At 31.6% G+C, this 26839-nt stretch overlaps 3 protein-coding genes across 4 annotated transcripts; 2 read left to right on the top strand and 1 right to left on the bottom strand.

Moving 5' to 3' along the window:
* The first annotated feature begins 11682 nt into the window (after positions 1 to 11682).
* Positions 11683 to 16540, top strand: LOC129310698 (isoflavone reductase homolog). 2 transcript variants are annotated; one of them, XM_054952612.1, is made up of 4 exons: positions 11683 to 12065; positions 14997 to 15237; positions 15351 to 15554; positions 16123 to 16540. In XM_054952612.1, exons 1-4 carry the CDS (start codon positions 11736 to 11738, stop codon positions 16296 to 16298), a joined length of 951 nt encoding a protein of 316 aa, XP_054808587.1. In that variant the 5' UTR covers positions 11683 to 11735; the 3' UTR covers positions 16299 to 16540. The 2 variants fall into 2 exon arrangements, with proteins under 2 accessions (XP_054808587.1, XP_054808588.1); XM_054952613.1 differs by having other exon boundaries at positions 11685 to 12065; positions 16135 to 16540.
* Positions 16541 to 19408: 2868 nt separating this feature from the next.
* Positions 19409 to 21926, top strand: LOC129311401 (isoflavone reductase homolog). The gene is made up of 4 exons (XM_054953696.1): positions 19409 to 19797; positions 20871 to 21111; positions 21221 to 21424; positions 21628 to 21926. Exons 1-4 carry the CDS (start codon positions 19468 to 19470, stop codon positions 21795 to 21797), a joined length of 945 nt encoding a protein of 314 aa, XP_054809671.1. The 5' UTR covers positions 19409 to 19467; the 3' UTR covers positions 21798 to 21926.
* Positions 21927 to 22432: 506 nt separating this feature from the next.
* LOC129311402 (myb family transcription factor PHL11) lies at positions 22433 to 26791 on the bottom strand. Its single transcript, XM_054953697.1, has 6 exons — positions 25244 to 26791; positions 24661 to 24737; positions 24326 to 24395; positions 24158 to 24230; positions 23112 to 23181; positions 22433 to 22988 (listed from the first exon to the last, which is right to left on the bottom strand). Exons 1-6 carry the CDS (start codon positions 25386 to 25388, stop codon positions 22584 to 22586), a joined length of 840 nt encoding a protein of 279 aa, XP_054809672.1. The 5' UTR covers positions 25389 to 26791; the 3' UTR covers positions 22433 to 22583.
* Between the last annotated feature and the right edge of the window lie 48 nt (positions 26792 to 26839).

Genomic DNA, 26839 nt, shown 5'->3' with positions numbered 1-26839 from the left:
GAGGTGACTGTAAAATCTCACTTTTAATTTTAGGGAAAATGACATTAACAATTAAAAGATTGAATTAAATTTAAATAATGATCAAACGATTTAGAAGTTCAAAATATAAGGATAAAAAATCTTTTAGTAGATTGGTTTACAAATTTAGTACTCACACTCTATGAATTGCAACCATTAAAACAAGTATTTGCAAGTAGAATTTATTAATTTATATAGAAAAAAACTGTCAAACATATCATCATTTTCAGTAGTTTGATACTCCCATTCTTTTATATGCAATCGCCAAACATGAATGTACAAGTAAAATTTGTTAATTTGTGAAGGAAAATGATTTTCAAGCAATGATATATTTGACAAGCTTTTTTATAGATTAGCAATATCTCTTATAATTTTTTGTTTTGAGAGCTGGAAATCATGAAATGAAAGTATCAATTTTTTAGACCAATTCATTGAAAGACCTTTAATCCTTATTTTAAATTTCCAAAAATTTTATTTAAGTTTAATTCAATCTTTTTAATCCTTTAATAACACTTCCCCTCTGTTTTATGTATTCCTTCAACATTAAGTAGTGGAATTAAACAAAATTATGCACGTCCATTTTGTTGCCAGGAGAAAGGTAAATATTTTTAATACATTTTGTAGGAATTGGGGACTACTACACCAGATTCAAATATTTTCACTTTCTATCTTGTCAAGTCAAAAAAATATTGAAAGTAACTTTCTTCAACATGATTTTTTTATTAATAATATAACAGCCCTCCTCAAGATCTCACCGTCACCCGAGGCGCTGGACACTCTTCCCCCAGGCCCCACAACAGGGCGACCCCACCCCTTACGGTGAGCATCAGGAGACAAAGGCTTTCTCGCAGTAGTGTGCAGGATTATTCCCCTTGCGGAGAGCCTCCCCAGGTTCGATCCTCCAACTTCTCTTACATAACAAAGTTGAGGCTGAACCTGGTACCATTGAACCGCACCTTTTAATGTAACAGCCCTCCTCGGGATCTCACCGTCACCCGAGGCGCTGGACACTCTCCCCCCAGGCCCCACAACAGGACGAACCCACTCCTTACGGTGAGCATCAGGAGAGGTTCAATGGTATCAGGTTCAGCCTCAACTTTATTATGTATGAGAGGTTGGAAGATCGAACCTGGGGAGGCTCTCTGCAAGGGGAATAATCCTGCACACTACTGCGGGGAAGCCTTTGTCTCCTGATGCTCACTGTAAGGGGTGAGGTCGCCCTGTTGTGGGGCCTGGGGGGAGAGTGTCCAGCGCCTCGGGTGACGGTGAGATCTCGAGGAGGGCTGTTACAAATAAAGCTATATGATCAAATAATTAATTTTCTAAAAAAATTGATTTCTCCTTCCCACCGTATTTAACAATGGCTTGCTCTCACTATCTCTTCCAGAAATTCAAAAGTAATCAAATAAGTGTGTGTTTGAATTAAAAAAAATTTATAACTGAAGTTAGAACTCAACTAAGGTTAGCACATGGAGATTGGGAGAAAAGTTTGTAATTATAACGTAATTTATATTTGAATACATTTTTTTTAAAGTTAGTTGGATAAACTAAAATTTATTTAGATAATTTGATTCAAAAGCCTGTTGCGATATATAATGACAAAAATGAATGTGAGTTTTCTTGTATATATTTTTGTGATTAATTTGATATTTTTAGAAAAAAATATTAAACTTAAAATTCTAATTTTTTAGAAGAATTACATTAAAAATATAAAACACATTGATAAATAAAAAAATCTTAATTTTAAGAAGGTAGAATTGAATGATAAATATTCAATTGTGAAAAGCAAAAATACTTAAATATATTAAAATATCCAATAAAAAAGATTATTGATATCCGAGTAATATTTATAAACACTAGCAGGGAATTTTTTCCCCTTAATTCACTGGTAAGAGGACTGGTCCAATGGGTCTTGAATAGAATAACCTATTACTTATTTTTTATATCAAAATGCCACTTTTTCAAAATTTGTGGTCACCTGGTAGTAGGGCTACATATGGGCAGGGTTGAGTAGATGATGGACCCCATGGCACGGGTGACATAGCATTAATGGCAACGAAGCCTGAGGATGGTAATCATGAGCATGGTGACATAAAAGGAGCCCAATACTTCCAATCCAACGTACCTAAAGACCCATTGCAACATATTGGAGGTCCAATGACAAGAGCCCGAACCAAAGCCATGAAGCAAGCCTTGTTCAGTCTTGTGCAAGAAGTTCAAGAGCTTGGAGAGCATTGGGGCACTCCGCTCAAGTCCAAAGGAGAGCATCTATACGTGTATAATGTATTTAAGATCCAAACTCATGAAGAGTCAAGCCCAAGAGATGCAGACCTTAGCCCAATGCAAGGAAGACTACAAGTTGAGCCTCTTGCATGTAAGGAGGCATGAAACCCTAGTAAAGAAGTCAAGGGTGGCGTGATTTCAAATCCTTTATGATCCCTTGATTGTCTCCTAAATTATTTCCTATTTTAATGGTCCTTTGATTTGATTTTCTATTTTGAGTCTAGTCAAAGATTAGAATTAATTATAATATTAATTTCTAATTTTGTAATCCCATAATTTTAGGATCACATCTCCTAAATTATGTGGCTGAATATTTTATCATTATTTCTCCTTTTAGTATTAGGAAATTAGGGTTTTAATTTTAGGAAATATTTTTCTATGAGCCTATATAAATTAGGCATGCTCCCTATTGTAAACAACACAGAAGTTGAATGAAATTATTCATTTTAGAGTTTATAACTCTTGTGAGCCTTAGTGCTCTGTGGTGGTATCCCGTGTGAGAAACCGACGTGATCAAGAGCGTGATCAACTCTTGTGGTGTCTTCGAAGGTTGAGGTTCCTAGAGGCAGGTGCTTTAGAGGATCTTCTCCTTGATCATTATCCTATTATTTACTTCATACCTTTCTTTATTTCCGTCATAAATTTCATCCCTTTCTTTTTGTTCTTGTGTTTTTGTTGTTTCAGGGTTCTATCCCTAAACTAGCACGATTCTGCTTCCGCGTCCTTATCAGTAGAGCAACCCCTTAACCTGATGCCCTGCCCTAATTGTGTTTGGGCAAAAAAATCATGCCCAAAGCCTGACCCTACTTGAAAGATGCCCATTCTTGGAGGGGTTAGGCGAATAAGGTCAAGCAATGATCAGGCCCTTGAGCTAAATGTCCAGTACTACACTTTTTGGGCACTTAAAAGCCTTTTGTTGAACCAAAATATATTAAGATTGGGCTCATAATAGCTACCAATAAACCATGTACAACAACAAATAATGAGCTTAAAGTAACTTAGACAAGAAATAAACAAACCTAAATAAAATCTAATTCATACAAATAAAACGAGATTTCCTCAATCAAGCCAATCAATTGAAAAACAATACATTCATGAACACTAAACAAGTTAAATATAATTATAAAGTTTGAGACAGCAAATTCCTTGATCCCTATACCATCGTCTATTGCTCTTCCTCCTTCAAGGTTGAACCATAAACAACCTGAAATAAAAGAATAAGAATTAACCAAAACATCAACAAAATCAATAGGCAACAGATAATTTTGATTTTAACCAAAACAAATATCTAACAAAGAAAGAGAAACAAACTAGAGATGAGCTTTAGAGCTAAGGAGACCGAATACGAGCTCGAACGAGAGACAGTGGTGATTGGAGACGCACTGGAGCAAGAGAGAGTGGCGACTGGAGATAGAAGAAGCTTGAAGATGGAATGGCAACTGAGAGAGGGAGACAGACTTGATCAAAGACAGAGTGGCAATTGAGAGAGGGAGATGAACTTAATCGAAGATGGAGTAACAACCGGGGACAAGATGACCTTGCCTTAATCGAGCGAGAGAAACCGGAGATGAGACGAGGTGGAGCAAGATAGACCAAATAAGAGAGGCATAGATTGAACCGATGGTCTTGTTCAGGTGTTTCAATTTCATATTTGAGTTAGGTCTTAAGGTTTTAATATTTTTTCCATTTATGCCCTCATCAATTTACAAAATGACATTATATATTAATAATTTTTTTAAAAAAATAATTATACCTCAGGTCGGGTAAGGCCAATTGGTTGGATACCCTAACCCTAAACCTTACCCAACCTAAAGATCAGGTTGAGCTAGATCATGCCCAATCAATCTCGAGCAAGTTTTTTTGGGCTTAGGCTGGGTATTTTTCCCTCAGGCTGGGTCGGGCATACTGGGCCATTGGGCATTATGCACAGCCTTGCCTAGTAGGTAGCAAATATCCATGATTATTATGCCTTTTAGAGAGAGAAATTTGACAAAAAGCTTAAAAAACATTAAATACTATATGTACTTACCGATAAGCATTGAAAAAGCTCTATCAACCAGCTTTACTAAAAACAATCTTAGATGTTTTCCACTTATTTGCATCCAAACAAAATTTTTATCTCGTAATGAACTCTTAATACTCCCAACTAAAGTTCGGGTCATCCCAACTTCAGTTGGAAGATAATTCGAATATACAAATCAAAACATAAAAAGTAATAAATCTCAAAGTTCTAAAATGCAAATTGTATAAGAATTTACAATGATAGTTCCCCTATTTTTAAAAGCAGGGGAAACAAAATGGGGCATATTAATTATTATATTGGACGAAGAAGAAGATTAAATATTTTTGTACTTACCAAATGTTACATAGATACATCCCTTCTATGCAAAGCATGTCACACTTTTTATCATTTGATCACTCAATGTTCTGAAAAATTTAGGGCAATCTCATAGATATTTTGGGAATGTTTTTAGTTTTTTTAATGTAATTACATACTTTAAGATCTGAACTTGAGACCTTTGAATATGTTAATTTAACTTTCTTGCCCAATTGAATCAATTAGTCATAAGTGCAAATCACACTTTTTGCATGTATGTGTTAGAGGTTAGAAAGCAAGGCACTTTTAAAATGGCATAATCTCTCTAGCTTTTTAACCTATAATTAGCTGAGAAATGTGAATCCAACTGAACAATGGATGTTCTAATAAAATATATTGAAGTCGATATGTAATAATTCAAAAATTAAAGTCAATTTAAAATTTATAATTAGATGACACATCTTTTATGATGTGTTAGCAGCTTAGTTGGAATCCTTCTCGGTGTCTACCTTTAGGTCCTTCATTCGAATCCTCTTGGTACAAGAAAAGAATTTTATTTTTATTTCAGCCTTTGGTGAAATTACCTTTATGCCCTTGGAAAAATATAACAACATATTAGAATTTATCTTCCTCCCTATCTGCATTTTTGGGTGCTATCATAAATCAGAGAGAGAGGGAGAGCTTTTTTCTCCCTTCGTCCTCTTTCATCCCTCTCCAGTCTACCTCCATTGTTGAGTCCTTCGCTAGCGAGTATGGGTACACTAAAATCTTCCCCTTCTTCCTTAGTCTATGTTATAGTTGGAAGGCGAGAGAGAGAGAGAGCTATACTTTTTTCTCCCTTCTTCCTTCCCTTTGTCCATCTTGTTATCCATCGGTGACCGTGGTGTGCCCGTCATTTGTGCTAGTGGTCAAGCTTGTGATTCTTCCTTCTTTTCTCCTGCTTCACGTTGTCTACTGTAGCCGGCATCTTCTTCCTTTTCTATTTTGTGTCAGTGACGTTTTGCATGTGTAGGGGAAGTTCGAATCCTTCAATTCATTTCCTTCATAATGGCAATTGCTAGGAAAGAGGTTTAAAGAGTAAGATATTGTATGGTTTGGTTTTGAATTCACACGAGACTTTGATTAAATTTTAAGGAAGGAAATATACATTAGATTGAGCCATTGAGTGTGATTATTGTACTAGTAATTAGAAAGGAAGCTAATTCTTGCACATCACTTTAGTTTTAATGTTCCCTCGGTTCATAGGTTTTCAAAAATTTAGACCTATATCAAGGATGAAGGAAGAATATTGTAAAGCGAAGGGACCATGAACAAATTGAGAAAGAAATGGGTGACATGATTGTAGGATTCAAATGGGTTATATATTGATAAGAAGATTCATAGATGTGAAAGATCCTTCAATGTCAAGTTATATATATATGTGCTATTTCGTGTTTGGTGCTCGAGTATTAATTGAATTTTTGCTAAAAACATGTTGAAATTGTTCAATAGAACTTAGTTTTTGATTATGAGAGAAGGATCTATGGGATGATTTTTTTCCATTGAGAAAAGGAGCCTAATATATACATGTGTGTGTGTGTCTTGTTCTTTGGTTATATCATAAATTTGTTATCATTGCAAAGATTAAGTAGTAATTAAACATGTACTAGTAAACTTATATGAGTAGGGCAATGGAAGTGTGAAGGAGTGCCCTTGAACCCTATGGGTTCCGTTAGCATTGGAATGTTGTTATGTTGTTTTTAGCTGCTAGGCATGTATATTTTTATTCTCTTACATTCCATAGAAAATCCTAATAAAATGCATAAAGAAATAATTATATAGAATTAAGTATTATTCAATCTTCATTGCTGAAAAAGGCCTCTAAAACTAAAAGGGTTTTTAGAAAGTATTTGGATACATATTTGAATGTGAAATGCCACAAGTATTTGATGAATATTTGAAATTGAGATTATAATGAGAATCCTTTTATTTTTTAAAGAATTTTTTTAAGCATATAAGAGTCTATGGAAGAAATTTTCATATATTGAAGGGTTGATTTTTGATATACTTGGAAATACTTGTGAAGAAACCAAACACAACACGCCTGTTATTCGTAGCCTTTGAGCTACACCTGTTATTCATGGCCTTTGAGTTGTGCCTGTTATTAGTGGCCTCTGTGCTACGCTTTTTATTTGTAGCCTATGTGTTGCGCATGATATTCATGACTTTAAGCTATATCAAATTTGTTGCTTACCCTTATAGACTATGTATTTATGCTTGGTTTTTGTGGTCCATGAGCTATGCCTAATTGGTGATTTACCTATATGGGTTGTGTGCTTATGATAGAAATCTTGCATTATGTGAATTACTCTAAAGGAACTTGTTTTTAAGAGAAAGTGTTGTTTTTTTCTTCTCTAAGTTTCCATTTTTGAAAATCAATTCTTATTGTGAATTTTTGGATAAGTTGATGCCAAGATTTCTATTATAATGTCTATTTTGTTACTATAATGAATTCAAAAATATGTTTCAATCACTTGTTGATTTCTATCTTTGATACCACAAATGTATTTAAATGTGATTATCATAAATTAATAATACCACTTAATTGTATTGGTAAACATGCTTCCATGTTGATTTATATTGTCTTATATGCACTAAAGATTTAAAACATATAAAATAACACTCTCTATTTAAAAATGTAAAGTATTTTTAACCGAATTTTATCCTAATAAAAGTAGTTACTTATTTTCAAACTAAACGTTTTTTTTTATATTTATCCATATTTAATAAAGTATTTCACCATGAAAAAAATATAAAGTAATCTATTTAAAAGAGGCATTTTTTTTAAAAAAAGTAATGATTATGTCTTAAAAAAATTAAAAATGTCTTACATGTTTTAATATCTAACCTCTAAAAAATGGCTCATATTTTTAAATAGAGAGAGTATAGTTTGATTATTTTAATAATGAGCATTGTTATCATGTGCTAACTGAATTATTTGTATTTTAAATAATAAAAACGTACCACTTCCTTCATTTGCATTATAAAGCGAATTCCCTTGTTGTATAACTGTAATAAGTGCTACGGTAAAGTTCAATCTATGGTAGGCTTGTTTTATGATTTTGTTGTAGTTAAGAGTCGTTAAAAAAAAAAAAAACCGTAGGCAAGATATCCATTTCTTTAATTTATATTATTTAAAGATTGAGGGAAGAGTTCTCATATTTTGTTCCAACTAAAATTTATAATTTTCCTAAATATTTTTTATTTTTAAGGAAATTATTGATCAAGCTTACAAAGTGAGTTTTTTTTTTTTTGGTATTTCATGCCCATCACACTTATGGTTGGTGGGACATGACTCCATTAGTAGAGTTTAACTTGAAATGTTGTTTTTCATTGAAATAAAATTTTTTTGAAAAAAAGAGTTTAACAGAATAGGTGAGGGGGGGCTAAGCAATTCTTAATGCATAGACTTCAAAAGATCAATACTCTCCAAGTTGATTAAAATTAATCCTACACACTCTTCTTTGGCTAACTTTTAATACCTTAATTCACCTAGACTTTCGCTCACAAATAATAATAATAATGATAATAATAATAATAATATACACACGCAGCCACATTCTTTTATTTTTGACAATTATTTTTCTTGTACAAACCATAAATTAAATGTGATAATGTGACATTGACAAGGCGTGAATGTTATTTTAAAAATTCAATATATTTCGCAATCGCATTATGAACATGGCACCCAAGTCTTTCGCTTTTGTGTGTGTGTGAAGACTTTAATTATTAAAGCTAGAAGAAATGATGCGAAATTTCAACAAGGACGACTTTTAATTTAAATATCACATCAATCACGAATTTAAACTAATTAAGTAATAAGTAATTCCAGGTTACAAAAAACTAATTAAGTAATTCCATTTAGTGTCATGTCATCATATCGTCATGTTGCATCAGAGTGCTTTTCCTATAATTGGGCAGTCGGTCGATGATATCTACAATTATATAATTTCAATTATTAATTAACTCAGTGTTTAATGAAAAAGGTAATTTTATATGGCATCCACATGCTTGCATGTTGAACCCTTCGGTGCCTCTACCTAATAACCTAAACCTAATCATCATGACCAGCCATACTGTTTTACTTTAATGGAAGCAAATTTCTAAAGTTGCTATGACTGAATTTTTGTGAATTTTTTTTATATTTTTCTCATTTTATTATCTTTTATAAAACTTAATTTTTTTCAAAAAAATTATAAATTTGCAAATATTCAACTTCGGAGGATCTACACTCCACTCTAATTGCGGCTCGGTTTTCAAATGCCACCAACTCAAGTTCAAAGAATTCAAAAACAACTAGTATTAATAAACAATTGGTTCCAATGATAAAGAATATATCTATTTAAATACGAGATTGAATTCAAACTCATGTGAATATAGAAAATATCATTAGAAGATTGTCTTTAATTATTTTCGATAAACAATAATGTTTGAATATAACTTAATCGAATAGTTATATGAAAAAATAAAAAACAATTTATAGGACTTTCTTTATTCAACAACTTACATCCAAATATCTATATATTTTTAGTGTCACACCTAACCCCACCAAACAAAACAGCCACTATTTTCTTTTGTTCGGGAAAAAAAACTACTATGGAATGCTATATAAAATCCTCAAAAACAATGGGGATTAGAGGGGTGGACGTGCAGCGCATAGGCAGCCCCCCCTTTTTTATTTGTTTATACTTATATAAACATTTTGCATATATATCTATTTTTTTATTTTTCAAAAACATTTTTATATTAAAGACAATTCTATTCGAGATATTATTAGGTACTAAATGTGACACTTCTCTCAATGAAGATTCAAAATACTTTATCCATATTAAATTATAAGATACTTTTAAAAAAGGTTCAGCATGCTAAAATATAAAATACTTTGAAATTATTAAAGTTTTATTAAATAGGCCTATTTCAATGCTATTCTTTCTCTTTTTATTTAATTTTTGTTCTTCTTTCTTTTTAATATATTAAATGCAAGGTATTTTTAGAAGTTAATATTTTTGTTTTAAAAAATAAAATTATTAAGTGCATTTAATGATATTTATTAACATATAACATTTTATTAAAAAGTATTTTATAATTTGAGTTGCATGGAATATGTATCTATTTCAATCACGACTCTCCTTGTTCCGAAATCATTGCTTTATCCCAGCCAAAAATAAGGCGAGCGCATATTAAGCATTTGACAATTACTATCCATTAACCACTCACATGAAACACACCAATTACACAATATTATTAATTATAACATTATTGAACAAAGGAGTAATGATGAAATAAGAATATCTTTTATTGTTGAGAATCATTTCTGTGCAAGTGAAAACACCTCTCCCCCTATATATATATATATATATCAAACATAGAGCATAAACTAAGCAAGAACTAATTCTATTGCTGTAAAGCAATTTGGTTTTTTGTCCTGAATTTTAAAATATATAAAACTAATATATAAAGATTTTTTGTCAGCTAATATATAAATATTTATATACACATATGTATATAATCTGGATTGTTTGATGGTCAGATTTATGCTCATAGATATATTCTTATTGAGATAATTATATTCATGGCATGGTGAGACATTAAACGTGAATAACTCTCTTATTAAAAATTCAAATTTTGTTAATTATATTATGAAAGAAGAGCCTCTTCCACTAAATTTAATCTTTATTGGCTGATTTATTTAAAAAATCGACTAAAGTAGTTTTTGTAGAATCTATGGCTCAGAAGTAAAGCGAAAGTCTTGTCAAAAACGGAAGTTGGACACCAACCCGTGACTGGGAAGAGTAAATTGCACTGCAAGGAATGTAATTTAGACAATTTGAGAACGGTGCTGTAAAGAAAAGAAATATTTATCAATATGCTACATTTTAAAAAAATTAAACACTACAAATTTAAAATTTAGTTTTCGTGAGATCGAGTTTCAATCTTTTTTATAGAAAAGTATAAAATTTGACTTCTATCCAACTAAATTCTATACTTACATTTTTTTAAAAAAAATTGATGTGATGTATGGCAGGTTAATTATACCTATTATAATTTCACTTCAACATATGATTGTGCTTTATAATTTTCCTTCCCTTCTTCCCCCTATCGCCCCTCCCTTCTCTTCTTACATGGATGTATGATACATTTGCAATGTTATTTGACCAACATGTATTTGGATGTTTATATACAAAACAATTATGATATTAATTTTATAATTATAATTATACAAATTATACGTCTAAAAAACAATACTCCTAAGGCTTGTTATTATAAAATAATTTTAATCAAATTATATTCTTGATGAGTTAATTAATTGTCTTTGAATTATACACTCTTTTTATATTTGCATTTATTTAATAAAAATAAGACCCTTCTATTTATAAGCAAGAGATGGAGTATTGTTTTGATCATATTTCTTAAATATTATAGTATTTTATTTTTAAAGTATGTATATTTAATATGGATAAAGTTAAAAACTTGTTAAATTTTTTAGATAGAATTAATGAGATTTATAAGTTCTTTTCTTGATTTTGATGAAAACATTATAAGTGATTTATAAATAAAAATAGAATAATACTCTTCATTGTGGATGTAATTAATAATGTTCTTTAGTTGAAATATCCTATTAAATAAATACAAACATGAAAAGAGTATATAATTTTAAGACAATTAATTAATTCATTAAGAATATAATTTGATTGAAAATATCTCATAATAACAAGTTTTGTTTTGAAACGGATAGTTTGTATAATATAATTATAAAATTAATATCATAATTGCTTTATATATTAACATCCAGATACATGTTAGTCAAAAAAGCCCTAAATACATCACACATTCATGCAAGAAAAGAGGAGAGAGGCAACAGGAGAAGAAGGGAAGAAAAATTATGGAGCGTGGTCATATGTTGAGGCGGGATCATGATAGACATATAACCTGCTACACGTCACATCAATTTTGTTCACCTATATATATATATATATATATGTATATATATATATATGTATATATATAAAAGCCTTATATACAGGTCTCTCTGTTTGGAGAAGGAAGGATATAGCTAGGTAGAGAAGAGAGAGAAGGGATGGGGAAGAGCAGGGTTCTGGTGGTGGGAGGCACAGGGTACATAGGAAGGAGGATGGTGAAGGCGAGTCTTGCAGAGGGCCATGAGACTTACGTTCTTCAGCGTCCTGAGATAGGCCTTGATATTGACAAACTTCAGATGCTCTTGTCCTTCAAGAACCAAGGTGCTCGTCTCCTTCCGGCCTCTTTCTCCGACCACCACAGTCTTGTTGACGCCGTCAAGAAGGTCGACGTCGTCATCTGCACCATGTCCGGCGTGCACTTCCGGAGCCACAACTTGCTGATGCAGCTCAAGCTTGTCGAGGCTATCAAAGATGCCGGCAACGTTAAGGTACGTTATTACCATTTGGCAGAAAGATTATCTTTATTCAAGATCTTGTTAGGTTTAGCATGTCTGGTTCTCAATATAAGTTAATTTTTTTAAAAAAAGATTCATATGATCTAAAATACTAACGTCCTCTTAACTTACAAGACATTTCTCTTAATAAAATTATCCTTATCAATGAAGTTACTTAAATACAAATTACAATCTTAATTTTTAATAAACTTCCAGAAAGTATCATTCGTCAATGAGAGTGACAATGAAAGAAATTTTTTCAAGGATTGAAATAATGAAGAGTAATAATATTAAAAAAATTATCATTAATAAAATTTTATTTTTTTAAATGACGTCTCTTATATTTTAAAACATTAAATCTCTTTAAAAATGTTTTATAAAATGGGATGAAGAGAGTATAATTAAGTAAATTTTATATCGTTAAATGCTTGTTATTTTGAGAGTTAATTATAAGAAATAGAATTAATAATTAATTTTTTTAAATATGGATGTACTGATATAGTAACTTATATCTGGGATTAGAGGTGGCAGTATGTAATTAAGTATAGAGAGTTTAAATCTATTTTATTTTTTTCTCTTTATTTCCTTTTTTTTTAAACTAAGAGATCAAGTTAAATTATAATTATTGAGCTATATTTCACCATTGAGTAATAAGAGAAAGACTCACTCAAATTAAATGATAAAGTCCATACTATTTTATATGGATAGAAATGGAAAAAAAAAAACAAGAAATGAAATAGATTCACGACCAATTCCAAGTATAAAATACTGAGATAGTATTACTTTTTTAATGACTGGGCAGTTCAAATTAAATATTGTGAAGTTCATTGCGTGCATGCTTAGCCATGTTGAAATAAAAGATGAAAATTTTGTTTGCCAACTCGGTGGAGTCTGATTATTTAATTAAAAGGCGTTATAGAATAATCAAATAATTCAAACTTCAATTCGGCGACATCAAAGGTACACACCAACATCAACGTTGACATATTATGCAAGTTAGTTCACTGTATGCTATAAAATCAATATATATCTATTTATGTTGGCATATTATGCAAGTTAGTTCACTGTATGCTATAAAATCAATATATATCTATTTCGAACAGCATTAAAATCTAATGTATCTACACATCTAATCTATTCTACATGTTTATAAAACATTAGGACGATTAAGGGGGGAAAAAGATATCACCTTCATTCCATTTTCTGGAACCCACAGCCACAGAAGGCAACAAAACATAATTTAATAAGTTTGTGTTTGACTTTTAATTTATTAAAAGTTCATTTGATAAAAGTCAGTTGTTGTAACGAAATTTATATTTAAATATATTTTTTTAAAAGTTAGCTTAGTATATTAAAAATTGTTTGAATCACGATAATAAAATGTGCTTTTAAATGTATAATTATAAAAAAAGATATTGATTTATGATGATTTGTAAATTTTATGATACAAATGTAATATATTTAAAATATTTAAAAAATATGATAAAGATTTTAAATAACATAAAATTTAATTTATAATGCTAAAAACTTGATCTCTAGTTATTTATATTTTTTAATTTATAATTTTAGAAAATATGATAAATATTTATAATTATTATTATACATGAATGCTAAAAATTAATATGATTAATTATTTAACTTATAATGCTAAAAACTTGATACCTAATTATTATTATTAAAATGATAATTACATTTTTAATAAATTAACTATTTTTTAAATAAAAGAATAAAATATTAAACTTGGAGTAGAATGATAAAATAATATCTTATTTTTTAAATTCACTTTTCAAAAGTTTTAAATAGTTATATTTTTTAAATTTATTTTCAGTTACTGTTAAAATGTGCTTTTAGGCAGTGGCAGAGTTAGGACCCTAACTGAGGGGGTGCGATTTAATTTAAAAAGATTAATATTATAAAAATAAAAATTTAATAATTTAAAAATAATTATATACATTACAATAATAGATTGAGGTGAAAAGTAATCACCAAAAAATTATTATTTTGTGATTTCATGTTTTAAAATTATATTGTTGAGCAAGAAATAAAAAGTAAATAATCAAAAAAAATCATTGTGAAAAATTTGGATTTGATTTTGTAATTAAAAGGTAAATAATATTTTTTTTTGAAGGTTGTCTCATGTATAGTGAGAGTTTAATATTTTGTGTTAAAATTTATCATGCTTAAACTAAATTGTTATGGGTTTGGCAAATTTGTAATTAATATATTTAGATCTTAATAAGGTCTTGAGTAATCTCAAATAATTAGTTAAAAATAAAAATATAAAATATAAAGATATGAGGTGTGATTGTATAAAATATTAAATCTTCCACTCTATACTTACAATTTTAGTCATATTAAGGGGGTGCATTTGCTTTTTCTCAATTAAAGGTGGCTGTGCCACTGCTTTTAGCATATATTTTTTTTAAAATATTTAATCTAAATAATTTTTAATTTTTTAAAAGTAAAATTTTAATTTTTAAATATGAAACGCAACCAAATCAAACGGATTTTAAGTGGTTGAGACAAATTGGTTGACTTTTCGTGTGAATTTCCTTTCACACGAGTTTTAACGGTGCGTCTTGACGTCTTCAATTACAAAATATTGTATTTATTTGAAGTTCTTTACAAATCTTTAAGAAAGTGACAGTGTCCGTGTCAGAAGAATCCACCATTCAAATAACATTTATTATTGAAGTAGGTAGCCGTCCATCTCATTGTAACGGACGATACATACTAGCCTATAGCTATAGCTATGAATTAAATCCTTTTGCGCACGTCAGCCATGTTGCTCCAGTTGGATCGTACCACACGGAGATAGTGCTCGCCCAAAATAATCCCACTCGGATTATATACGTACGTCGAAATATATATATGGGATCTGGACATATAATTAACATATTAATTGTTAATTAATTTATGGTGCAGAGATTTTTGCCGTCAGAATTTGGGATGGACCCAGCTCGTATGGGGAAGGCACTGGAACCTGGAAGAGTGACGTTTGATGAGAAGATGGAAGTGAGAAAAGCCATAGAGGAAGCCAACATCCCTTTCACCTACGTCTCCGCCAACTGCTTCGCCGGTTACTTCGCCGGAAACCTCTCTCAGATGTGCACCCTCCTCCCTCCCACTGACAAGGTCACTCTCTACGGAGATGGCAACGTTAAAGGCAATCTCTTCTTTTCTCTTCCATGCCCATCATTTAATTTGCATTCACACTCATACACAGAGGGAACTTGCTTGGTAGGGTTGATTTCGGGAATCTCAATGTTTTTCTCGCAGTTGTGTATGTGGACGAAGATGATGTGGCGACGTACACGATCAAAACAATCGATGATCCTCGAACATTGAACAAGACAGTGTACCTAAGACCACCAGACAACATTCTGTCCCAACGAGAGTTGATTGCCAAGTGGGAGAGACTCTTGGGAAGGGAACTTCACAAGTCTTGCTTGTCTGAACACGACCTGCTCTCCTCCATGAAAGGTGAGCTTCCACGCACCTAACATATATATAACGATAAAGGCCAGTCATCAATGTCAACGTTATTTAAACTCGAACTGAATATCCGAATTTGGTAAGTGTCCTTCAATCCTTTCACCAAGTGAGTGTTTCGCATGACTTTATAGAAATTATTAATTCACTTGAGTGCTTGTCGAAAATGTTGGCACAAGATATAGAGAAAACATTAATAAATGATATATAGCTTTATCATTTGCTATGCTGGCCTGTATATATTAATCCAATGATTTATATAGTTGCAGAGAAATGGTTAAAATGTATTGTTATAAAATTATCTTTTAGTTCACTGTTTCATTTATTTTTAGTCAAGTTTGAATTTCAAACGTTGATGATAATCCAACTATTATAATGTGAACACTTAATTGAATGAAAGGATTTGAAATGCTTATCAAATAATATGGATCGAGACTGAAACTGTTAAACATAGATAGTCATCAATTTCTAACAAATCAAAAGGATATATATATATATATAGTGCTGTGTCATGAGCAAGGTTTATAATATAATGATGAGTGTGATTGAGGGGGCGTAGGTGAAAATGCAGGCATGGACTACGCGGGGCAAGTGGGAGTGGGGCACTTCTACCATATATTCTATGAAGGATGTTTGACCAACTTTGACATCGGAGACGACGAGGAAGAAGCCTCCCAGCTTTATCCGGACGTGAACTACACGCGCATGGACGACTACCTCAAGCAATATCTCTAGCCTGATTTATTCATCATATCATAAAATATTACTGCATAATTAACTGTTTTGTGTGCAAGTGATTTTTTGACTTTCCCTTCAGTGCTTTTTGCATAATCATGTGTGTTTTGCTTCGATGTTTGCTTCATTTTGCAACTGAATCATTCCATTGCCCTTTGAGTCGACGTGATTCATGTTGACCATCAAAACAGATGTTGTATTCACTTCATCAATCATGATGCTTGACCACTCATTTCCTGCCACGCGTACATGTACAATTTGGTCAGATCTCCCTGAGCAAGAGCACCTTACCTCGGCCTTTGAGATAATTCAAATCTTCTTAATTTTTCAAATTTAATTTTATTAATAATTTTTATTCAGCATATAAAAAAATATAAAATAATATCAATCTCACAAATGTTGATTTATAAAAACTAACTATATCGCAATCTAGCTTGTGTTTTATATGATGTTTAAGATAAGTTGTTTATAACTCATGCATAATATACTTTTTATATGTTTTGTATTGTAGAGTATATATTTTTTATTTAAAAAGTAAAAAAAAACATTATAATAACTTAATAAGCTCAACCTAACCAGATGGGGTGGGAATAGATAGTGTTCAAAAATTCAATTCTTTCGTGAATTTTAAATTGGCATAAAAAAAATGCATAAGCATTTGTCGTAATATGAAAGGAAATATGATTGCCTAAATGCGAGATTTTGAATTTAAATTTGTGTGAATTCAAAATAAATCTTTGAAAGAAATATCCTCAATTAGGCATAATAATACTCAAATATAACAAAACTGCATAGCCATTTAAAAAAATAGTATGAATAGTAAGAGTTTTCTCTCTCTTTTTAATCAGATCTTCAAGTCATAAATATCTTGTGTATATGGGGAAAAAATAGTACGGATGACCTCAATATTTAAAGAGAGATTAATCCTTGGTATTGACGTGGAGAATATTCATTGTCATACTAAAAAAAAATATCAAATCCTACCTGTATGTAATAAAAAATGATATTTTTCTACTACAATATTATGAGTCTTAAATCACTTTAATTTTGATGAGTTTTCTGGTAACTAGACCTCGAATTCAAACGGTTGTGCATTAAGGTTAGTAATTTCTCTTCATGCTCACATAGTCAACCTGTATATGTAAGTAAATCAACTAACAATAATCCCATTAAGGCGATATACAAAAAGTCAACTTTAAGGCTCTCGATCAATCGTCCAAAAAAAAAAAAAAAAAGATGATCAAGAGTCAAGACACACAGTTGATCCCAAATTAACTCTTTTTTTTTTTTAAAAAAATAATTGCATGTATTTTAAATTCATTTTCACTTATTACATTATATTTATATGATGCTAAACTCATTTTCACTTTTAGCACATCTATCTAACAATGATGGTTGGTGGACACCGGCCTGTCTTTTCGTGACAGCTTAGAACTTACCCCAATCAAAAGTTAAATTACTTTCACACCAGTTTAATAAATACTCATTTTATTTAAAAATATAAAATATTTTTAATTAAATTTTACCTCAATAAAATAGTTATTACTTTTTAACTAACTATATTTTTTTATATTTATTTTTATTAAATACTCTATAATAAATATAAAATTATTATTAATAGAGGTACTTTTGAAAAAAAGCAATGATTATACATCAAAAAATAAAAAATGTCTTACATTTTTTAATATTAAACTCTTCAAAACATGCCTTATATTTTTAAATGGAGAGAGCATTTTGATAGTTTAGATGTTTTAAAAATTATAAAAAATAGTAACATTAAAGCGATTAAATAAATAGATTTAAAAAGTTTGAAGAATTTTATTTAATTTTAAATGATTCAAATTGTCCAAGCACCAATTGCCCCTACATCAAAACGGAAAGCCCCAGTTGTTTATTTTATAATATATTTAGTTTTATTTAAATGTAAAATATTCTTTTTGACTCAGATCACAAGACATTTTTATATAAAATTACACATATCAAAAAAACTCACTCCTCCTTTCAAAAATATAAAGTATTTTTTAAGGAGTTGGATATTTAAAAATATAATATATTTTTAATTTTTTGATGTGTAATTATTATCTTTTTTTAAAGTATCTCTATTAATAATAGTTTTATATTTATCTTAAGGTGTTTAATAAGAATAAATATGAAAAGATAATATTAGTTTGACAGTAGGTAATTACTTTATTGGAGTAAAATTTGGTTAAAAATACCTTACATTTTTGAATGGAGGGAATATTAAATATACTTTGCAACTTTATTTTTTCAAAACAAAAATATAAATTTTTTTAAAAATGCATTTAATTCAATACTCTATTTATGAAATAATATTAAAGAGAGAATATAATAGGAAGGATAACATTAAAAAAATATCATTAATAAAATTTTATTTTTATAAAAATATATTATATTTTGATATGGTAAATCTCTCCAAAAGTTTCATATAATTTAGGCCAGAGAGAGTATCAAGTAAATTAATTCCCCATATGTATGTAAAAAAGGGCTCATCTTTAGTGCTCATCATTGTGATGAGATCTAGATTATCCAAATTTTAAAGCATTATTATACATTTATTAATAAAAAATTATGAAATAATTTTAATAAATTTTTTATTTTTAATATGATTTAGATTTAATTTGGAGAGTCTAATTTAATATTAAAATTTTTATAATTGCTATATATTGAATATTTAGATGTACTCTCTATAAAAATTTTAATATCCATATATAGAGTACATATGGATATTTAATATATAGCAATTATAAAATAATTTTAATAATTTTTTATTTTAATAAATATAAATTTAAAATAATATTTTAAATTTAGACTATTCAAATTAAAATTTAAAAAATTTAAATTTTATCACATTGATGAGCACCGGGTCGATGTAAAAGAATAGTTTTCATCTAGTTTCGGTGGAGAGCTGATTAATTACTTAATAAACCTACTTCTAGATTTAATTGACTGTTCAAACTTTGAAACTTAGGTAACAACTACAAATTTCAGAAAGAGAAGATTTGTTGAAAAAAAAATCTCCATCGAAAAAAAGGCACACGCACACGCGCACGCGCACGCGCACAATTAATAATATTAATTTGCATCTTGAGACAAGCAAGCATGTAGCAGAAGAAGAGAGCAAAGAAAGAAGAGTGAAATAATTGAAGCAATGGGGAAGAGGAAGGTTCTGGTGGTGGGAGGCACAGGGTATTTAGGAAGGAGAATAGTGAAGGCGAGTCTTGCAGAGGGCCACGAGACCTATGTTGTTCAACGTCCTGAGATAGGCCTTGACATTGACAAGCTTCAGATGCTCTTGTCCTTCAAGAAGCAAGGCGCTCGTCTCCTTCCGGCCTCCTTCTCCGATCACCGGAGTCTCATCGACGCTGTCAGGAAAGTCGACGTAGTAATCTGCGCCATGTCCGGCGTTCACTTCCGGAGCCACAACTTGGTGATGCAGCTCAAGCTTGTTGAGGCCATCAAAGATGCTGGCAACGTTAAGGTAATTAATAAGACCATACACCTTCATGAACATCACCATATATTAATTTCATAGCTAAGATTCATTTAATTTTAAATTTGTATTTCTATATTCATGCGGCCAAGAGAGGGTGGCAGAAGAAGAATATGTGACTATGTGTATAGGTTGTCAACGACTCATTTTTTATGCACCTGAATTTCTTTTATAATATAATAAATACTTTCGAGCATAATTTGGACTTTCACAGTTCAAGCCAAAACAATAATGATATTTACAAAATAATAGTAATTTATTTTGTTCTTTTAAATTCAGATTGGTTAATCAATCCTAAACTCTCAAGCATATATCCTTAAAAAGTTGAAAATACCTAAATCCTAAAATAAGATTACGAGAGAACGAAAATTTGCAAACATCATCACACACACAATAACTGGCTAATACTAGTATTATTGTACAATTTCTTTATCTCCTAAAATTTTATCATTTTAATTTAAATACCCCCTATAAATTATGTGCATGGCTTTTTTCTTCTTCTTCTTTTTTTTGCCTGAAAGAACCATTTTTATTTTTTTTATGCGTTAAAATGCATTTATTGCTTTAGAAGTATTTCTAGAAGAGCTATGACCACCTAGAAGAAATCATGAAGTCATATTTTTTTTTTTAGTATAAACTATTTGGTATTCTAAAATATTTTGAATTTATTATCCATCCTAAACTAATTCAGACCCCTCACGAGGAGATCTTATGGTGGTAACGAGATATCGATAAAATAACCTATTTAAAGTCGTGTTAATTATCACGTTTATCAATCATTAGGGTTTGAACGCACGCCTTAGGGAATACCAGCCGTAGTCCTTTCCAACTAGATCAAGTGCTTATCGGAAAATCATGAAGTCATGTATTATAGCACATAAGCTTTCACCCTTTTAAATAGTCAATATTAAGTTAATGTTGGGTTAAAAAAAAAGTCTTCTAACAAAAATATTGACTACTAAAAATAATAATGGACCAATTTTAAAAGATCATATGTTATTTAATTTTTAAGATGCGTATTGCATAGCTCATCCCCTCTGACCATTTTACTGGTGATGCAGAGATTTTTGCCGTCCGAATTTGGAATGGACCCATCACGCATGGGACATGCACTAGAACCAGGAAGAGTCTCTTTTGACGACAAAATGAGAGTGCGAAGAGCCATCCACGAAGCCAACATCCCTTTCACCTTCGTCTCCGCCAACTGCTTCGCTGGCTACTTCGCCGGAAACCTTTCTCAGATGGGCACCCTCCTCCCTCCGACCGACAAGGTCACTCTCTACGGAGACGGCAACGTTAAAGGTACGAAAATCCTTAATGAAGGCAAAAACGGGAGACACAGGTTTATTATATCTTTTTCGCTCAAAAAAAGAAAAAAGGAAAAGGTTTATTATATATTTGTTCTGTGCAGCTGTTTATGTGGACGAAGATGATGTGGCGACGTACACAATCAAAACAATCGACGATCCTCGAACTCTGAACAAGACAGTATACATAAGACCTCCTGATAACATTCTGTCCCAGCGACAGTTGATTCACAAGTGGGAGAAACTTTTGGGAAGGGAACTTCACAACTCTTGCTTGTCTGAACACGACCTCCTCTCCTCCATGAAAGGTAAAAACCCAACACCATCAATGTTAAACTTAGTCTGTACAATTTGATCTGTCAAAGTAAATGCAGGGTACAGAAATCAGATTGATAATTGAATCGATTAAGATACTGATTATGAACATGACATTTCATTCAACCGGCTAGTCGGATTGACCTGGTTTTCAATATCACGGATAAATGACAGCTGGCAAAAAAAAAAAATGCAGGTTCGGACTATGCAACGCAAGTGGGAATTGGGCATTTCTACCACATATACTACGAAGGGTGTTTGACGAACTTCGAAATCGGGCAAGATGGAGAAGAAGCATCAGAGCTTTATCCGGAGGTGAAGTACACGCGCATGGATGAATACCTTATGATCTATCTCGAAGCTTAAACATCAGCTCAGCAGCAATTCCAAGTCCATATTTACTGATAAACTTTGGTTAATAAATAAAACAACTAGGGAGAGTATGACAGATGACTATATTATAAAGCTGTTGTATATTCATATTTGCTTTGACTATCAACTCTGTTCCATTTTCCAAGTGAACTTCACAAAATATGCCCAATAAATAACTCTGAACTTGTAACAATAAAATCTGTGCTGGAAACAAATGTCACTAAAAAGTAAAAATAACATGCGCTTAACATGGTCCTGTATTATCAATATCATTCATCCTCATTCGGAGTCAAAGAAAGCATCAATCTCTGTCAAGCAAAGTTACTAAAGCAGATCGGAGGTTTCTTTAATAAAGATTTTTAGCCTGGCCTATATATGGACTTGGTCTTTTTATTAGCATAAGTTTACCTGAGATATATTTAAAAAAAAAAAAAAGGAATTTACTTATCCTAATTTGATCTTTTTGGAGAACATCAGTCAATGAAATTTGAAACTAAGATCTTAGATGCTCACGATGTCTTCCAAGACAGAGAAACAGAAGTCTATCAGTAGCAAGTTATGCAGAGGTTTCTGTTGAATGTGAAATGTCTCAAGATAAAGAATGTGTTTGCTCTCATTGAGTGTTATAGTAAAGGAAATTGGAACTAATGAAATTGGTTTTCCTTAGAACAGAAAAGACAATTTTATATCTTCATATTTATACTCGAGAGACTTAACAAAAAAAAAAATCATGAAGAATATATCTTCTCGTGATGGGCACAGTACAGCTCAAAATTTTTTTTACACTCTGTATGAAAGCACCTTGGAATCCATTTCAGCTGCACCTGCTGATACAAAGTCATAGCTACCTTTGATGTTTAAGTCAAACTGTATTGAACCCTCTTCAACCTTAGGCTTCCGGTCCTTGAGATCTTCTCCCTCTGTTTCCGGGTAAATTCCAAAAGCCGATGAACTGTGGGCCTTCTTGTAGAAATCATTCATTCCCATGATGTTTTCTTTGTTGTCTCTGTTCATGTTCTCCATGAAATTGGACAGAGCAGAGTTGAAGTCTGTCAATTGAGCTCTAGCTGCTTCCAGGTTTTGTGGTCCATTCATGTCCAGGGAAAGGCTCTTCTGTGCTTTCTCAAGCATGGCTTGCAAGTACTTCCCTTGAGCCTCTATTCTCATCTGCAATTTCTTCTGTACCTATTGGTAACAATGAAATTTTTGCAAATAAAACGAGAAAATTAACAGCAAATTCCAATTATTTGACAAGGAAGTTTTGTATGAAAATTCAGTAAAAATATGCCAAGTGAATGTAGTTAACACCTCGAGCTGATCTTCCAATTGCTTTTGAACTTCGATCCCACGCCTCAGTGCCTCTGCTAATGGGATTTCCCTGATTGGTTTTTGCCAACCAGTTAGTAATTGATTTGTTACCTTCTGAAAAGTAAGGCTTTGGAATGGATTGTGTATCTAAATTAACCATAAGTTCCGCCAGTTCTCAAAGCATGATAATTTACGTAAACATATTAAACACAGTTTATAACTCACCTCTTACACATTTACACATTTATCCATACTTGTCATAATATACTTATCTTTTGCAAATCACATCTACCCAAACATTCCTTTAGACTAAAGGGATTCAGTTTTCAGTTCAATTCAGTTTTTTCCAAAAAAAATAATAATAATAATAATAAAAATTTTGGTTGATCAATTCAATTCGGTTAGTAAGATTTAAAAGCAAATAGATCAAACGGACCAAATTATTATATATATATAATTTATTAATTTATACATTATATTTAGTTTATTAATTACTTTATTTTATATATAATTTATTAATTTATAAATAATATGTGTGTGTAATTAAAATGGGCTATTATCACCTTACAAGCCCAATTTTATACATAAGCCTTATCTGTTTTAGTAGGGAAAAAAACAAATTTGGCCCAAATCCAAGCAGTCTCACATGAAGCCCAAAAACCAAATTAACCAAAGAAACCAAATTGTCAAATTTTGATTCATTCCTTGTTTGGTTTGATTACCTTATTTGGTTCAATTCGGTTTATATTTTTAGTATTGTTTGGTCGATCGTTTTTACATATTTTGGCACGAACCAAACTGAACCGAATCTTCCGATGTTCACCCCTTACCTTTAGTTAAATTCAGGGTACTCTGTTTATATGCTGATTCAGTCTCAAGGAACTTTATTAAGTTCTCAGAACAAGTATCTTAATCATAACCTCAAGTTGTCAGAACAAGCGACAGATTCTCAGAGCAGAATAGTAAATATTTTTATAAACTAACTCGTGAAACTGACTAATAGATGAAGGCAATGAAGCTACATTTTGGGTTAGACTTCGACTTACTCTGTTTGGTTATTGCCTCTGTAATTGGTGTTAGGCCCCGAAGAACGATCACTAAAATGTACATATGCACCTCCTACAAAGAAGGAAAAAAAAAAAAACAGTCAAGGAATGTTACAATAGGAACCTCCTCCAAAATTTATATAAGTAGAACTGTAAAGAGGGGCATACTATTATTTTTATTCTCTTTGTGTTGTTCCTCACTGTTTTGCTTCCGTGCCTGCTGTCCAAGTCTATATTTCTACATATTAACAAGCTTTGTTATATAACTTGTTTACTTTTGAATGGGAAACATGCAGTGATAGCTAAGAAAAATTGCATCATCGAAGGATGTAAGGCAAATGGGCGAAAGAAGCAGTAATATATAACAAATATACTGAACAAAGCTACCACAAGAGCAATTTCATTCATTCATTCTCTTTTTTCTCATTTCTTAGCTCACATCCTACTATCCTTATTCACTAACGATTTTCTGAGGCAGAAGATAGAGTTTGGAGTCTGATTACCTGCAAATGACTCTTCAAATGATACAAAGTTAAGCCTTTCAAGCCCATCAGCCTCAACACAGACTTGGGAGTCGCTTCTGAACACAAAGTAAACCCATTTTTCAAACTAAAGTAAACTACGTTATAGTAGAGAACTTTTGGTGCAGCAAGCAATTTGAGCAGAGTTTGAAAATTCCAGACAACGGATTATATGCTCTGAAAAAACAGAGTTCAAAAACTTCACAGAGGAGTTTGGCAGTTTGATTACAACTTTCAGGTCTCCTTTCCCCAGTTATACATAGATATCATATCAGGACCAAAATTTATAAATAGCCACACTAAAAAAGGGAGAAAAACAAATACAAATAATGAAATTGCCAAATGTCATATGGATGAAGATAAAAGTGAAGCAAATACCAATATGCCCAATTTCGCACCAATATATATATTCTAGACTCTAGAGCAAACAGAATGATCTCCTAATAAACAATCTTTTCTCTTTTATCCTCTTTGAATAGTCAATTCTAACCTAACTTTAGCTTCAGTTATAACAACTTTTGAGAGCGATGAAAAATTGACAGATCAAAAGAAGAAGAGTACGTACTGTCGGGGCCACCAAGCTTGGTGACGGCATCGACAAATCGATCGTGAAGATCAGCCGTCCATCTGAGCCTTGGCTTTGGGTCTCTGGTCATCACCACCGCATTCTCAAACCCAAAATTCCCTCCTCCTTCATAACCTCTCTCCATCACTCTCGCTCACTTACACCTGAACAACACACTTCGATTTTCGTATTTATATCTCTTCCTACACAATCAATCTTAATCCCAATCCGAATCGCACTTGCTGTTTCTGCTTTATATTTCAGCTAAGCAGCGCCTCCGTTCGATCATCAGGTCCCAAAAGCAACACAAAAAGGAAGTGATCAAAAAACCCAATAACAGCGATATCACTCTCACAGAATTCTACTACTTTCACAAGAACTGAAGCGAAAAAACCCACGAACGATCTCTGGTCTCGCAGCAAAATGATGCGGAATTGAAAATTGAAACTCAATTGGAACCACCCAAAAACGAGAGAAGTCAGAAACAATTCAGAAACGAAAGCGTGAATGCGCTGCTACGTGGGTTTTTGTAGAATTAGCAAATTCAATGTACAATTTGTTGAAACGAAACATGTTAGAGCGAAGCTCGGCGACGAATCTGAAGCAACATCGTGGCACCCCCATTATTCAATTCTTCGCTCCAAGGAACCACTGTGTTCCCCCGTGAGCGAGCTTACTTGCTACGAACGTCCACCGTTAGATGTGAACAAGTCACCCAAAGCGCCATAATCCAACGGGAGGAAATGGAATATGGAAAATAGAGGAAGTTGTAGAAGAAAAAATTGAAGCGACACGTAGATGCCAGCGTGGAATGTTCGGCGCCGAACAGGGTAGACAGAATATTCGGCCCATTGAAGTTGGACCCAAGGACAAGAGCTGATGGGTCCTACGAAGAAGACACGTTTCGATATGTCCGCGAGAGAAATGACAGCAGGATATTGGCACTTGAGATGTTGGCTCCGTGATAAGCTCCTACTCTACTCCTTGGTAAAATACTAATTAATAAACACAAAAAAATTAAGAGCGAAAAATAAAGAGATTATTCAATCTAATAGTTGTGATTATTTGTTTAAATTACAATTTTACTTCTCTTAAGGAAAATTAAATCTAAATATCCTTCTTGGCCCAAAGAAAAATCCAGACACTCTTCAATTGAGCAACTGACCCCTCAATTTTGTGTCCCTGTATATATATATATTTGTATTCTTTATCATTCTTTTTATTTAAAAAACCAATTTCCTTAAATGACAAATACCTTTTTGTTGTCTTCCTATTCTTTTCTTCTTATTCTTCTTATTTTTTAAAAAATCAATAATTGTTAATTGACCTCTTGTCGTCATCTTTTCATATCTACGTGCCAAGATTTTATTCCTTATTACAACTTCTTTTTCATTTTTTATGTCGAATTTAAAACAAATCAAGTTAACGGATCAGATTTGGCATTCAATCTAAGAGTTTGCATCTTTCAGCTTCCCCCTTGGCATAGAGTTAATATTCGTTCTGCTACCTTGACTTTGATTGTTTTGGAGTAATTTAAAATAAAACGAATTAAATTAAATTAATATATAAAATACACCCTTAAAACTATTTTTCTCA

Source organism: Prosopis cineraria, unplaced genomic scaffold, assembly GCF_029017545.1.
Source record: "Prosopis cineraria cultivar Desert tree isolate PC_DT_omini unplaced genomic scaffold, ASM2901754v1 PC5, whole genome shotgun sequence".
Lineage (NCBI taxonomy): Eukaryota > Viridiplantae > Streptophyta > Magnoliopsida > Fabales > Fabaceae > Prosopis > Prosopis cineraria.
Note: the sequence above shows the minus strand (reverse complement) of the source record. Positions and strands in the feature narration are given on the sequence as shown.